The following is a 14,607-nucleotide window of genomic DNA, read 5'->3' on the forward strand; positions in this document are numbered from 1 at the left end:
TACTTCCAAGTTGGAATTGAGCCTACTCTCCTCACTCCCATCCTCCCATTTAATTTCTGGTAATTTTTTTCTGTCCCGCTTAAGTGGAACAAAAATAAATCGGGCTTGGAGAGCTGGGTGGGATGGGAATGTCTTATTTATTCAAGGACATACCCTAGGTCCGTCCTTCTCCTCTTTCCCTGTGGCTTCTCTGAGTACACACCTTTTTATTACTCACATCTGCCACTGAAATTTTGAGATTGGGAAAATGGAATAGACTTTTAGATGCCCAAGGCAGAATGCAAACAAATCAGAGACAGAAAAGTTTGAAGGACGGTTAGGAGATGTTTTATTTATCATATCTCATGCCATAAAAAGGCATACAGTATGATTTGTTTTAACCACCATCTTATTCCTAATACAGGGAAATCAGAGAGATATTTTCCTCTCCTGCTTGTCTGACTGGAAGTTTTTTAAGGGAAAGGTAATATTTATAATATATTTATAAAGTTAAAGATCCTGTTAAAAATACTGTGTACAGCATGGTGACTATAGTTAATGGATTATATATTTGAAAGTTGCTAAGAGAGTAGATCTTGAACGTATTCATTATAAAAAAAAATTGGGGGGCATCTGGGTAGCTCAGTGGTTAACCATCTGCCTTTGGCTCAGGTCATGGTCCCAGGGTGCTGGGATTGAGCCCCGCATCGGGCTCCCTGCTCAGTGGGGAGTCTGCTTCTCCCTCCCCTTGCTCTTGTGCTCGTACTCTCTCTCTCTCTCTCTCTCTCTCTCTCTCTCTCTCTCTTTCTTCCTCCCTCTCAAATAAATCTTTATAAAAAGGAAAAAAATTTTTAACTATGTGGTGATGGATGTCAACTAGACTAATTGGTAATTATTTTGCAATATATATACATACGTCAATTCATTATGTTATACACACCTGAAACTAATATAATGTTATACGTCGATTGTATTTCAATAAAATGAAAGATTGTAAAGAAAATGGCATGAGGGTAAAATAATTCGCTCTGTGTTTGTCTTTTTAAAAATGAACTTTTTAAAAAATTTTTATTTCTGTTCTAGAGAGAGAGCACGCACACGTGTGTGGGGTGGGAGGCAAGAGGGAGAGGGAAAGAGAGAATCTCAAGCAGACTCCCCACTGAGCATGGATCCCGACATGGGGCTCGATCTCACAACCCTGAGATCATGACCTCAGAAATCAAAGGTTGGACACCTAACTGACTGAGCCTCCCAGGCACCCCTAAAAATTAACTTTTTGTAATGAAAGCAAATACATGCGCACTGTAGAAAATGTCAAAAATAAAGACCTGTGACCGAAAAAAAAAAAATGAAAATCACCCATAATCCACCACTTAAGAGGAATAGCTTTTGTGTATATATCTTTTTTTGTGATTTTTTTTTTCTAAAAATGTGATTATGTTATTTTATATATTACTTTATACTTAATGTACTTGTCCATTTCCTATTTTATTCAGTTCATATTATTCAGTAGTTTTCTTTAATGTCATTGTAATGGCTGCATGGTATTCCATGGGAAGGACATACCTTAATTAATTTACAATTTACTGTTACAAGGTGTTAAGGTTTCTTTGAATTTTTAAATATGAAAGAACGACTTTGCACCTCCTTTTCTAAATATTTATATATTTATCTTAAGAATGTTTTCTCTTTCGAGACACTAAATATTTGTATTATTTTACAATGTGTCTATTTCTAAGACATTGAACATAAATATGTTAAGAATAAATAATTCACAAGATACTTAAACACTTCATTAGTAATTTGTTTTTAAAGATTTTATTTGAGAGAGAGAGAGAGAGAGAAGGCATGAGCCAGAAAGAGAGGGAGAAGCAGGCTCCCCGTTGAGCAGGGACCTCAACGTGGGGGCCTGATCCCAGGATGCTGGGATCATGACCTGAGCTGAAGGCGGACGCTTCACTGACTGAGCCACCCAGGCGCCCCTCATTAGTAATTTTCTGTTGCAACACTAAGAATTTACTGCTCTGAAGCCCCCTCATCTTTTTTGAAAGGTTTATTTATTTATTTATTAGAGAGGGAGAGCCAGCATGAGTGGGAGGGGCAGAGGGAGCGGGAGAGAGAATCTTAAGCAGGCTCCATGCTGAGTGTGGAGCCTGAGGTGGGGCTCAATCACGTATGTATGACCTGAGCCAAAACCGAGTCGGATGCTTAACTGACTATGCCACCCAGGCGTCCCTGAAGTCCCCTTTTTTGATCCTGACTTTCAGTTCACGTAACTGGGAGAAATGGTCATTTTTTCCAGAAATGGGGAAAAACCTTTGTGTGTGTGTGTGTGTGGCTGTTTTTGTAAAATAAATATTTAAGATAACATAATATCTGAGTTAAACTTGGATAGTATATATATTGTTAATGCGGTCTTGATATTTTTTAGCCTTTTAGAAATAATCATAAGTGGTCAACTATATTTCAATTGAATTTATATTTAGCCAAGTTACCTTTATTGTAAAGTTGAGGGAAAAAGGAATTTTCTTGAAATGAAATAAGGTTTAGAAGAAACGCTTCATCTGGATAAATAATCTGATAAAATACTTAATTTTGAAGTGTCTTGTTCCATTTACTTATCCATCTACTTTTAAATTTATCTTCCTTCTATAGAAAAGCTGCAGAAACAATGCTTATTCACTTGGACTTAAATAAAGCAAGAAACGCTTTTAAAGAGTTAACCCAGAAGGACTGGATTGCTAACACGGTGGTATTCTTTAAATTCTTATTTAGAAAAAGAAAATACATAAAACATTTTTTTGTAAGAATTCAGAATTTGAGAAGAAATACTTTGAGGAGAGTCTGAGACTGTAGCACATCCAGATTCGGTGAAATTCAGGTAGCATTCGGAAGTTGGCCCCCTTGCGGCGAAATGGTTGCTCTGGTAATCACATAGATGACAAATAGTCTAAATGGTTCATCTGTGCACACACACACGCACCTATAAACAGATGCATACACTCTCTAGAGGGAATTTTGTCAACTCATGGCTATAAGATTGAAGGATTTCTTGAGATTGGTACACTAGAATACGAACAACATGTTATTTACAATTATTTTAAACGTAAGTGTAGAAATGAGAACACTTTTTGGTATGAACATCCCCCTTACCTGGGACTACCTGGATTCTTTTTCTCTGTTTTGTTCTATTGCACTTCCTTTCTATAGGTCCTAGAATGTTCTCTGGGGGATTGTTGCTTCTTTGTTGCACTACTGTTATTATTGTCTTTAGTTTCCCACTTCGCCAAATGCTCCGAACATGTTTCCTTTATTAGGTTAGCCTTTCTTGATGTAGCCTTTATTAATTTATTTCTCTGTTCTCTTATACTGGTTGATCTAGGGGTAGTATTTTTTATGTTCTCTCAATCTGTTTCTTTCCTGGTCTCACTCTCATTCCTTTTCTCTCTCTCTCTCTTTCACTTCTCTCTCTCTGGGCCCCTCTCCCTTCTTTTCTCCCCTCCCCTCCCCTCCACTCTGCTCTCTTCTCCTCTCCCCTCCCCCCTTCTTCCTCCCTGTGCCCCCTTCCCCCTCTCTCCATTCCCTTCTCCCTCCCTCTCCCCCTTCTCCTGCTCATTTGCTCTTGGCTTCTGTTTCTGTACCTCTCATTCTCTTTCTCTCTCAGTCTCCCTGTCATCTCTCCCTCCTTCCTCTCCTGCTTCACCTGTTCTCCTGCTGTATCCTCCAAAACCAGCATTCTCTGTCCGAGCTGCAGGGTCTCTTTACACACACTCCTTTCTCTTGAGGGAAGATGAAAAGTTTAATTCTGTTAACCTTGGCAGAACCATGGCCCTATTAGAGGTCTGAGGTAAAATGGATCCCCAGTTACGTACCTTTATCAGGACTCTGCAGCATTTAGTAGGAAGATCACCACTTCTGCATCTGTGGAGGGAAGAATTTGGGCCAATTCCTCACTAGAGCTAATTATACCTTGGTTGTGCCAGAACAATATTGTATGATATGCAGTCGACGTAATCGTAGAGCAGTCTTACATTATTTCAGACCAGAGAGTTGGCTCAGAAGACCTGTAATGTTTCTGTTCTGAGGTTTCTGTGACACAGATTCACAGACTTTTGCAGTTCATTTCTTCACTCAGCAGACACTTGAATGCTTGCTCTGTGTAGGGCACTGTGGTGCGGACTCCTGGTGAAAATGAAAGAGACATGCTCCCTGTCTTATAAAACAGTTAGGGACACAGACACAAACATGCAGGTATTAGTGGGAAGACTGGGTGTGTTTTACATTCCACTGTCTTCCCTAATGCCTCACTTAGAACCTAGTTAGTAAATAATAAATATTTCTGGATGAATGAATTCAGTCATCACTAGGGCAGTGGATGTTCATCTCTACTTAGAGTACTCAAAACAAGGTCCCCAGAGGAAGTACGAGTTTACCATGTGCCTACCTCAGAAAGGTCATTCCTGGCAGTCAGGGAAGTACACTGAGGCACAAGTGTGTGGAACAAGATGGCTGAAGTGAGAGGATCACAGAGTTCTGCAGGGTTGGGGGGAGGTTGGGAGGTTTGGTGATGTGGCAGCTGATGAGCACCGAGGTAGGAGGGGTGTGTGATACCGAGAGGTGTTAAAATAGAGTAGTTGGGTATGTGCACTCCAAAGACTGAACCATGTAGTAGGAGCCTGGCATAGTGTTTTGATATAAAAGTAGATAATTATAAGAATTTGTACATTTAGAGATCTCATTTAGCTCATATCATAATTTAATAGTTAAGTTTGGGCTTTGGAGTCAGAAAGATCCAGAAGAGGTTCCCACTTAGTTCTGTGCCCTTGAGCAGATATAGATTTCCTATCTATAAAATGGGGTTAATAATACCATATATGTTCTTAAAGAACTACAAGGATTAAATGACCTAATTAACATATGTAAATCACTTAGCTTAATATCTGACAAATGAGTATTCTATAGCTTCTCACTGGGTTTTGAAACAAATTATTTCTGTTACCTGGGCACATCTAACATAAACATTCAGAATTGCATTTGAATTTTTCTTGAACACTTGCATTCTGAATTGGGGAAATGGTAAATGGAGATTGGAAGGATTAAAAGCTTGAGTTTGTAGTGGAGAGAGTTTGTGATGAGGCAGGTGGTCCTGTGAGGAAGCCATGTTGGTTTATGTTGCTGGAGTTACTGCTTTTTGTTTTTGTGGGGTTATTAATTACATGTTACTTTTTGGGGTTCTTACACGTTCTTTTTCTTTAAAGATAATGAGGTGTGATAGTGGAATGAGTGGGTAGAATGTAGTATTTATTATTGGGAGGGCTGCCTGTTCTGAATTCCTCGTTCATCCAGTATAACTCTTAGATGATTTCTTCTCCACCTCCTTCATGCTTCACAGCAATTAAATGGGATAACGCTTGTCACGTATCTGCACCTCAGGTAGTTGGGATGCTATGTGAGATTGGATGTAAACATGGGTTTTAGGACTGAATGATTATTCCAGTTTCTTGGTGGAATGAAACTCCAGGTTCTAGATTTTATTTTTTTACAAGTTGCATCCAGTTCTTGCTGTGTTTTGAGTGTCTTTTTTTCCCTGATCCTTTTTGACCACAGATAACCACATGTCTCAGGGATAATCTGCTCAAAAACCTTCCATTTCATTCTCCACACCAAGAAGCTTTAGAGATTTTCTTCCTTCTCCCTGAATGTCCCATGATGCATGATTATAACAACTGGGAGAGCCTGGTGGTTCCGTTTGCGGAGGCTGTTTGTGCCATGAGTAACCAATCTTTAGGGGTTCTGGGTAAGACTGATGATTTACATTTGAAAATACTCCAACCACCCTCTCAGTGGAAACGCATCCCTGGTAAAGTTAGAGCAAAACTTAAGTAATTGTAAATATGTTCCTGTTTTTTTTTTAGTTCATATTTTTAGTATATTGTAAAGGTGCTGTAGTAATTACTGTAGTCATCCAAAATAGATTGTTTTACCACCTTTTTAGAGTTCTTGTAATGGTACGTGTGTGGTTTGGTCATGAGGTCCTTTGTTCTCAACTTTTCATTATGAAAAATGTCATACATAGAAGTTGAAGGAACAGTACATGAAGATCCATATACCCTCTACCTTAGAGCCAACGACTGTTAACCTCTTGCCATGTGTGCTTCCCTCTTTATGAGCAGATTACCTTTTATTTTTGCTGAAGTACTTAAAAGTAAGTTGAAAACATCATGACATTTCATCCATACTATTTCAGCATACATCTCTTAAGAATATGAGATCCTATGTTGCCACATCATTATCATACCTAATAAAATTAGTCCATATTTCCATAATATCCAGGCCATATTCAAATTTCTGCACTTGTCCCATTTTACAGCCTTTTTTTTTTTTTTTTTGTTAAGAGTCTAGGTCAGTTGTCCTGTAGATGGAGATGTAGAACACCCTACATCTAAATCTGTCTGATTATTTCCACTTTTCCCTGTATTACAAGTACACTTGAAGTACCTTTCCCTGTATTTCAAGTACACTGGAAGTCAGGTCTAGGGGCTTGAGTAGATTTTAATGAGGTTTTTGACACAAGCAGCATATTCAGCCCAAGGAAGTCCATTTTTTCTAATGTTTTATTAAATCTAGGTAAGTGATGAAAAGCTAGTTTAAAGCATTTTTTGGTTTTTTACAATGCTGAGAGGTGCTTGTGTTTTTTTTTTTTTTTTCTTCTTTTCAGTAAACTCTAGGACCGACATGGGGCTTGAACTCATGACCCTGAGATTAAGAGTTACGTGCTCTATATACCCAGCCAGACAGCCCCAGAGTTGTTTTCTTTAAAGTAGGCTCCACGCCTAATGTGGGGCTTGAACTCAAAACCGTGAGATTGAGTTGCATGCTCTACCGACTGAGTCAGCCAGGCGCCCTGAGCGGTGTTTTTTTAAGAGTTAAAAACTCATGCTGGGAGTGAGAAAAGAAAGTTGTGCAATTGTGATTAATTCTTAAATTGGTTTTTAAAACAGCATGCTATTTTATCTGGGAAAAAAAAAAAAGTGACTCATCTTGTCGGGATTTTCCCCACAAATTAATTAGATTAAGTTTGTGGTTTTGTTACTGTCAAGGGATTTTTCTCAAGGACATAAAATTTGTAAACTTTTATTACAGTTGTATTTACTAAAAAGTTTATCACAGATGTGTTTTTTGTAACTCTGATACATACGAGAAATGACATGCCAACAGTGACTTACCTTTGTATCCCTCAGAGGAGTACTGGGCGTCTCTGCAGGAACCCGCGTTCATCAGGCTGGTCCAGATGTTTAAAAGAGCCATCACTGCTCAGCTGCACTACTGGACCGAAAGCTCTGAGAACAACTACCACGTTAAGGCTCTCCTAGAAATACTGAAAAAGCTGCATAGGGTAAGGGCTCTTTCAGACACTCAATGGATTTTTATTTTGCTGTCAAAAGTCCCTTGGTTTCAACTGGCCTGAATCTTAAGCAGACTCAGGAAACACATGTATATTGCTATTTTTAAATTTTTGTTTTCTGTGAATTAAGTCATGCATATCAAGGAGTGTATGTACTTATCTGTGTGCAGTTTGAAGAAAAGTAATGAGACAGACAGTAGTGTAACTACTGCCCATGTTATTAACAAGGACACCGTTGTCAGGACTTTAGAAATGCCTGTGTATCTCACACCCCCTCACCTGCAGATAGCCATGATCCTGGATTTGGGGCTAACCATTCCCTTTGCTGTTTTAGGATTATATGTATTTCTAAAGACCGTGTTGCTTAATTTTGCTGTTTTTGAAATCTATATGAATGGAATACATGCTTGTTGTGTAACATTTTGTTTTATAGATTCATCCAGATTAATATTTATGGCTGTATTTCATTCATTTTCATTTCTGTATTATAGTCCATAGTGTGAATCTTCCCATAATCATCCATTCCGGTATTGAGATGGATATATGTGCTGCTTGCAGTTCTTTTGGGGAGGAGGTGTTCTTCTTTGAGAAAACATACTGCTGTAAATATTTTTGTACATACCTCTTGGCATGCGTGTGTTAAGAGTTGGCTTTTAGTTTCCATACCTAGTTCTGGCATTGATAGCCTGTAGGATATGCGTGTGTTCTTCATTGGTAGTGATAAACTGCCTTCCAGAATGCTTGGACTAATTTCAGTCCTCTCCAGGAGATGATGAGAATCCCTGCTACTCCAAGTCTAACTTTAAAATTTGGAAAATGTTTTCAGTATTAAATGATACCAAATTATGATTTTAATTCTGTTTCCCTGGTTCTGATACATGAGAACATGTTGTCATATTTATAATTGCAGTACTTGTTTCCTCTTCTGTAAAATGTCTGACTTTTGTTCAGTTTAAATGTATCGTTTGACTTTTTTTTTTTTAACTGAGTATAGGAGTTCTTTTTATTTTGTAAATGCGTTCTTTGTCAGTTATGTGTGTTGCAGATACCATATCCCAGTTTGTTGTTTGTCTGTTCACTTTGTGGTGGTTTGTTTTGTTTTTTTGATGAACCCACGTTCTTAGTTTTAATACAAATAAATCTCCTCCTTTATAGTTCTTACTCTCTGGGTCTTGTTTTAAGCTTTGTTTTTTCTTCACGTTTTTAAGTTAATCACCCTAAGTCAGGAGGCAGCGGGGTTTCCGTTGGAGCCACAACCACTGCACTCTGAGCTCATAGCATGAAAGCTGCTGGAGGCAGTACAAAAATGAATGGGTGAGGCTGCGTTCCAACAAGACTTGGGCCTGAAGGCTGCCCTAGATTGACTGGTAACAGGGATGATAGCTGGGGCCAGAAGAAGAGTACAAACAGAGGCCCATCTACCTATGTCTAATATTTAGAAGGTTAGAAATCTAGGTAATAAACTGTGGAATAAATTTACTCTAAAGTAAAATATACCCTACCCACCCATCTTGACAAATAAACCTTCCTAATGACAGGGGAGGCCAGATTTGAATTTAGAAATCTCAGACTCTTTACAGAGTTTTGCATGAGAGGTGGAGGCTCAGACAGAGGCCTCCCCAAGTCCTCTGCCTTCTTTTCCTACCTTGGTTTTGTCCCACATTTGGGGTATCATGGACCCCTATGTGGACACCTCAGCCCATCTGTCTGCATTCCATCCCTGCCTCCACAGCAGCCACACCGTAGCCATCTCTAGAGCCTAGGGATGTGCTCAGCTCTAATACAGTCCACTCTCCAGAGACCACGCAGGGGAAGAGGCCTGCGCATGTGGTCAGGTCCCATTGGCCCCACAGGCTCCTTACTTTTACTTTTTTGAGAAGGGGATTGCCTGGATTCCGGAAGGCCAGGGCAAGGACCAAGAAATAAATCATAGACCTGGATCAGAGGCCACTTTTTTTTTTTTTTTTAAAGATTTTATTTATTTGACAGAGAGACACAGTGAGAGAGGGAACACAAGCAGAGGGAGTGGGAGAGGGAGAAGCAGGCTCTCCGCCAAGCAGGGAGCCCGATGTGGGGCTCGATCCCCGGACCCCGGGATCATGACCTGAGCTGAAGGCAGATGCTTAACGACTGAGCCACCCAGGCGCCCCAGCAGAGGCCACTCTTAACCCAGGTCTAAAGGGAGTATTGATTTTTAGCTTTGCCTTTTACAATTTGGTGTTTAATCCAGTTCGACATTTATTTTAAATTAATTTTTGTTATTTTCCATATGAAAACAATTATCTAGCACCACTTACTGAAATTCTCTCTCTTCCCTAATGATAGGCAATGCAAACAAAAAAATCTTACTGGAAATTTGATTGGAGTTGCATTGAGTCTGTATTTCACTTTGGGGAGAATTGACATCTTTACTATTGTTAATCTTCGTGGTGTCTATTTTTTCCACTTATTAGGTAGTCTTTAAAGTCTTGCAATAAAATTTTGTTATTTTACTGTGGAAGTCTAGGCTATGTTTAGTTAAATCTATTCCACCATATTTAATTTTTTTTAGATTTTGTAGATGGTAAATTTTAAAAATTATATTATCTCTCATTTGTAGGAATGCATTTATATATTTGCATTTATTATATATATACATATATATTATAATTTCCACATTATATCTAATAACTTACCTGTAGATTATTTTGTATTTCCTATGCAGCTAATCATATCTTTGAAAAAAAAAAATGTTTTTTTTTTCACATTTTACTACTTTCCTTTGCTGTGTTGCACTGGTTAAACCTTCCTGTACAATGTTGAATAGAAGTGTTGGCAATAGTAGGTTCCTTATTTTGTTTGTGATTTTATTTATTTATTTTTAAAGATTTTATTTTATTATGAAGTAATCTCTACACCCAATGTGGGGCTTGAACTCAAAACCCTGGGATCAAGAATCACGTGGTCTGCAGACTGAGCCAGCCAGGTGCCCCTTGTTTGTGATTTTAAAGGAAAAATTGGATATCACTATTAAATAGGATATTTACTGTGGGGTTTTTGAAAATAACCCTTATAGGTAAAGGATGTTCCTAAATCATTAAACATTTTAAGTCCACACAAATATTGACTCCCTCCTTTCCTACTGAAATTCCAGTTATTTATATGTCTGACTTTCTCACTCTGTCTTCCATGTCTCTTAATGTTTCTGTCCTATTTTCCATCTCTCTGTGTGATTGCATCCCATTCTGGCTGACTTCTTTTTGGGGTTGGAGCCATATCTTTCTGTCCATGAAATCTATTTTTAGTGATTTCTGTTTGCTAATAAAACTGCCCTTTGAGTTTTTATTCCAAGTATTATGTTTTCCACTTCCAAAAGTTCCCATTGTTTCTTTGAAATTTTTTTTCTTGGTCATTATGTAGGATATCTTCATCTTTTATTTTCAAGCTTCCCTTTTGCTTATTTAAATCTATATGCATTATACCTCTGGTATCTGAAGTCTTTACAGGTCAGCTTTGCCCTCTCTTGCTTCCACTGAATCTTCCTCATAGTGCCTTCTTTATCGTGTTTTGTGACGTGTGTGTGTGTGTGTGTGTGTGTGTGTGTGTGATATTTGCCTTTGGAACATTATCTTTTGGAATTTTTTGAGGGCTGCGTTTCTCCAGGTAGGATTTGCTTCTACCAGACTCTGGGAGACACCACCTCAGTTTGGTACTACCTTAAATTAAATTCTTGGCTTGAAGCTCTTTAGATCTCTAGGTGTGGTCTGAATGTGGTGTGTGAATTTTCAGGAAAGTGCTTTCGTGATTGCAAATGCTGTAGGTGACATTTTTTTCTGCAACTTGGCACCATTTTAACTAGCTGCAGTTTGCTTCCTGGGCTTGGGGTCAAGGTGTGGGGATGGGCTCTTCATTTCTAGTTTACCCTCACTCTGATGGGTTAGCCCTTTTGGATCCCAGATTTATGAGTTGGCGTTCTATTATTGGCCCCATAATTTGAACAGAGTCTAGGTTTTGTTTATTTCCCCAAAGCCCCAACAATTGCAAACTGAAGTTCAAGTTCACCAGGTTTGGCAAATATTCTCAAGGCAAATGCCACTTTCACCTTGTTTTTGACCTGATTATTTCGTATCTACTTAGAATATTGGTGTTGCATTAAAAATATTTGTTTACACTTTATCCTGTATTTCTAGTTGTTTTCAGTAAATCAAGATACCTAATCTGCTATACTGCTTTAAAAAAAGAATTCTGCCGTACTGCTGAAAAGCAGTGCCCATCTTTGGATGTTTTTAAAGGTTTTGTACAAAAGAGAAATATTAATAAAAAAAGTAGTTTGGGTTTTGAAAAATTGACTGAAGAGCTTGGGGAAAGTATATTCTAATGAGCTTTTTCCATTTACAAAAAAAGAATCCTGAGAAATACTGAAGCAGCAACAAAAATCCTCAAGGGATCCTGCTTTACCTTTGACTCTAACAGTGACATTAGATTATTTGTCAGGCTCCCTCCCCAACCTCAGAAAGGAGACCACAGGAAGCTGCAAGGATAAAACACCCACTTTTTCCATAACTGGGGATGTGCAGGACTGAGAGCAGCAGGGTCCAGAGGACCATATTACGGGGTTGAAACAGCTTCATGATTCTGTGGGTGGTGGTACTGGGAGGCTTGGATCATTTGGGGTCTGGGCCAGGGTTAGTAAGAATATTCCAGGTGAATGAAAGCCAAGAGGGGCTTTTAGAGGACCTCTTGAGAATGAGTCATTTAGGCCAAGTCTGTGCCCATCTGTGTCAAATACTGATGGTCACTCATGGCCAAAGCATCTAGTGTCATTATCAGTGTCTTCACTGACTGCTGGTTAGCACTGTTGCAGGGTGTCTATGTGCATGTCATGACCCCAGTCATCGGGGATGGAAGGCTGGAAAACAGCCCCACAGTTGAGGAGGGGAATGTTCCACACATGCCTTCCAGAGGGGGACATCTGTAAATCGTATATTGTTAAGCTCTGAAGAATATAACATGAAATATTGGGCCCCAGAGTACTTTGGATTCATATTGCACTGTATTTTTCTCTGGACCTAAAATTCTTTAAAGCTTTTCTATGAATTAAAAGTAAGTAGGAGTTTATTGCATATCATCAATTTCTGCTATTAAATCATAGGTATTCTTTATGTTCCTGAAAATCTGGGGCTTTGCCAGTGGAGGTATTGTATAGAACTTTATATTCTGGTCATTGGAAGAGTGTTTATTTTGCTAGTTATGCTGATAATCTAAGTAATAGGCATAAAGCAGAATTGTCTTTACATATAAAACTTTCTCACGGGCCATATTTTATTAAAGGTAAACCAGGCTGTGTGTCAACTGCCTGAAAATATTTTCAAAGTAAATGAGCTTACACACTGGCTTGATTTTTATGGGGATGCCTACAGAAGGTCTGCTTGGAAAATTAACTCCGTAAGTATGGCGTGTTTATTATTTATTTATTTATTTATTTTGTAAAGATTTTATTTTTTTAAAGTAATCTCTACACCCAGTGTGGGGCTCAAACTCACAACCCCTGAAATTAAAAGTTGCATGCTCCACCGACTAAGCCAGCCAGGCACCCCAGTTGTGGTATGTTCAAAGGGGGAAGTTGATCACCAGTGCGTTAATGTAGGTATTTGTGCCTAAACTCTGTGCATGGGTTTCCAAATATCCTTGCACCCTGCAAAATTGCTCAGTAGAAATAACAGGGCTTACAGGAAAGGCGAGATCTCAGACCCCTCAAAACCAGTGCAATTTTGTAGCCAGAACCCTAAGAGAAAAGTGGTTACTACCTTAGATCACTTGGATCAACCAGGCAAGCTGCTTGTGGAGAGTGCCATGAGAATATGAAAACACACCAAACAAAAGGATAGATATCTGTTCACACTCTAATGAGAGGATTGGTAGTACTGAGATAACACAGATAACAAGTGGGGCTCTCTTAGGTGGGTATACAGGGCAGCATGACCCACCAGGAGCCAACAGAATAGGGCTGCAACTTTAGGGGTGGCTCTGGGTGTATCCTTTTATATTCCTAAAGCTAAAGGGCTGTTGCTGCCAGTTCAGCAGCTGACCTGAGATTTTTTTCCTTCTCTCTGAAGATTGTAATTCTGCTCCTACCACATCGACCCTTGACTGGCAGAAATCATGTATGAGCTCATCAGCTGTCTACATTATATCATTCCCCTATTTACTAAGTGCATCTGAACTGATTTACATTTCACAGGTGCACAGTGCAGCAGAACAAACTCTTTGAGAAAGTGTCTAGAGTTTATAATTGATAGCTAAATTAAATAAGGCACTGAAAAATACTAGGTTTATTTTTATTTATATATATATTTTTAAATACTAGGTTTACATGCCTTTCATTGATACATACAAAACATTTTCTTAGAATTTTAGATATCTAAGTACTACTGGCCAGCAATTTGGGTTGCTTTGGCTAGAACGGAGACCTTTAACTATCAGGGATTTTAGGCTGTGCGTTAAGGTGTAAGATTCCTCTGTTCTTTCATTTGTCAGAATTCTTGTCATTTCCATTTTTAGGACACTTCAGTAAACACTCAGTATCCAGTCATATTCAGTCATTTTCCGTTTATCTTTAATATTCTGTCGAAAATCAAACTACTGTACGCAGATTCGCTTTTAAAAATACAGGTATGTATTCCTATTTCTTTGTCTTCATAAACAAATCAAATGATATATACCTTCTTAAATATACAATATTTTGGAGGTTGATAACATTGAAACCAATGGTTGTAACACTCATGGAGCTTAGACTCTAATGAAGGTGGCAAGAAAGACTCCTAATTTGGATTGGCTTGGCCTTGAGGCACATTAGGGCCTCAGTAGTGGAGGAGAGAGCATGGGCAGCTGACCTAGTTGTGGGGCTTTCACCTTGAGGTTGGGCCCTGTATGCAGGCCTCTGTGTGGTACTCAGAGAGGCATAGCGGACGGGCTTGACTGGGGTTAGCAAACCCATGTTTAAGGAGCCCAGGCTAATTAAAAAACAGAGCAGTGGGAATAGAGGTGACAGAATTCTTGAAATGCAGACACACATAGATGGCTGGTAGTCTAATGGTGCCATGATCACGGTTTGTAAAAAGGATCCTCTTTTCAGTGAACTGTCATGAGGTGAGTTGGTTCTGTTTGTCAGCATATCCAAAAAGTGATTTTGAACTTAAAACTGGACTATTGAAAATGCCTCCAGAAACGAAAATGCCCAAGAG

General features: G+C 38.9%; 1 protein-coding gene across 2 annotated transcripts in view; it reads left to right on the forward strand.

Annotated features, from left to right (window-relative positions):
• The window catches only part of HERC5 (HECT and RLD domain containing E3 ubiquitin protein ligase 5), a 42,703-nt gene that overhangs the window by 15,157 nt on the left and 12,939 nt on the right, over window positions 1–14,607 (forward strand). For both annotated transcript variants that reach the window (XM_032400793.1, XM_032400794.1), the window contains exons 10-15: window positions 404–463; window positions 2,635–2,728; window positions 5,587–5,776; window positions 7,221–7,375; window positions 12,695–12,808; window positions 13,925–14,035. In XM_032400793.1, coding sequence (XP_032256684.1) covers window positions 404–463; window positions 2,635–2,728; window positions 5,587–5,776; window positions 7,221–7,375; window positions 12,695–12,808; window positions 13,925–14,035 — 724 coding nt within the window. The remainder of the gene's footprint in view (window positions 1–403; window positions 464–2,634; window positions 2,729–5,586; window positions 5,777–7,220; window positions 7,376–12,694; window positions 12,809–13,924; window positions 14,036–14,607) is intronic.

The sequence above is a fragment of the Phoca vitulina genome, unplaced genomic scaffold (genome assembly GCF_004348235.1).
Source record: "Phoca vitulina isolate PV1807 unplaced genomic scaffold, GSC_HSeal_1.0 scaffold3, whole genome shotgun sequence".
Classification (NCBI taxonomy): Eukaryota; Metazoa; Chordata; class Mammalia; order Carnivora; family Phocidae; genus Phoca; species Phoca vitulina.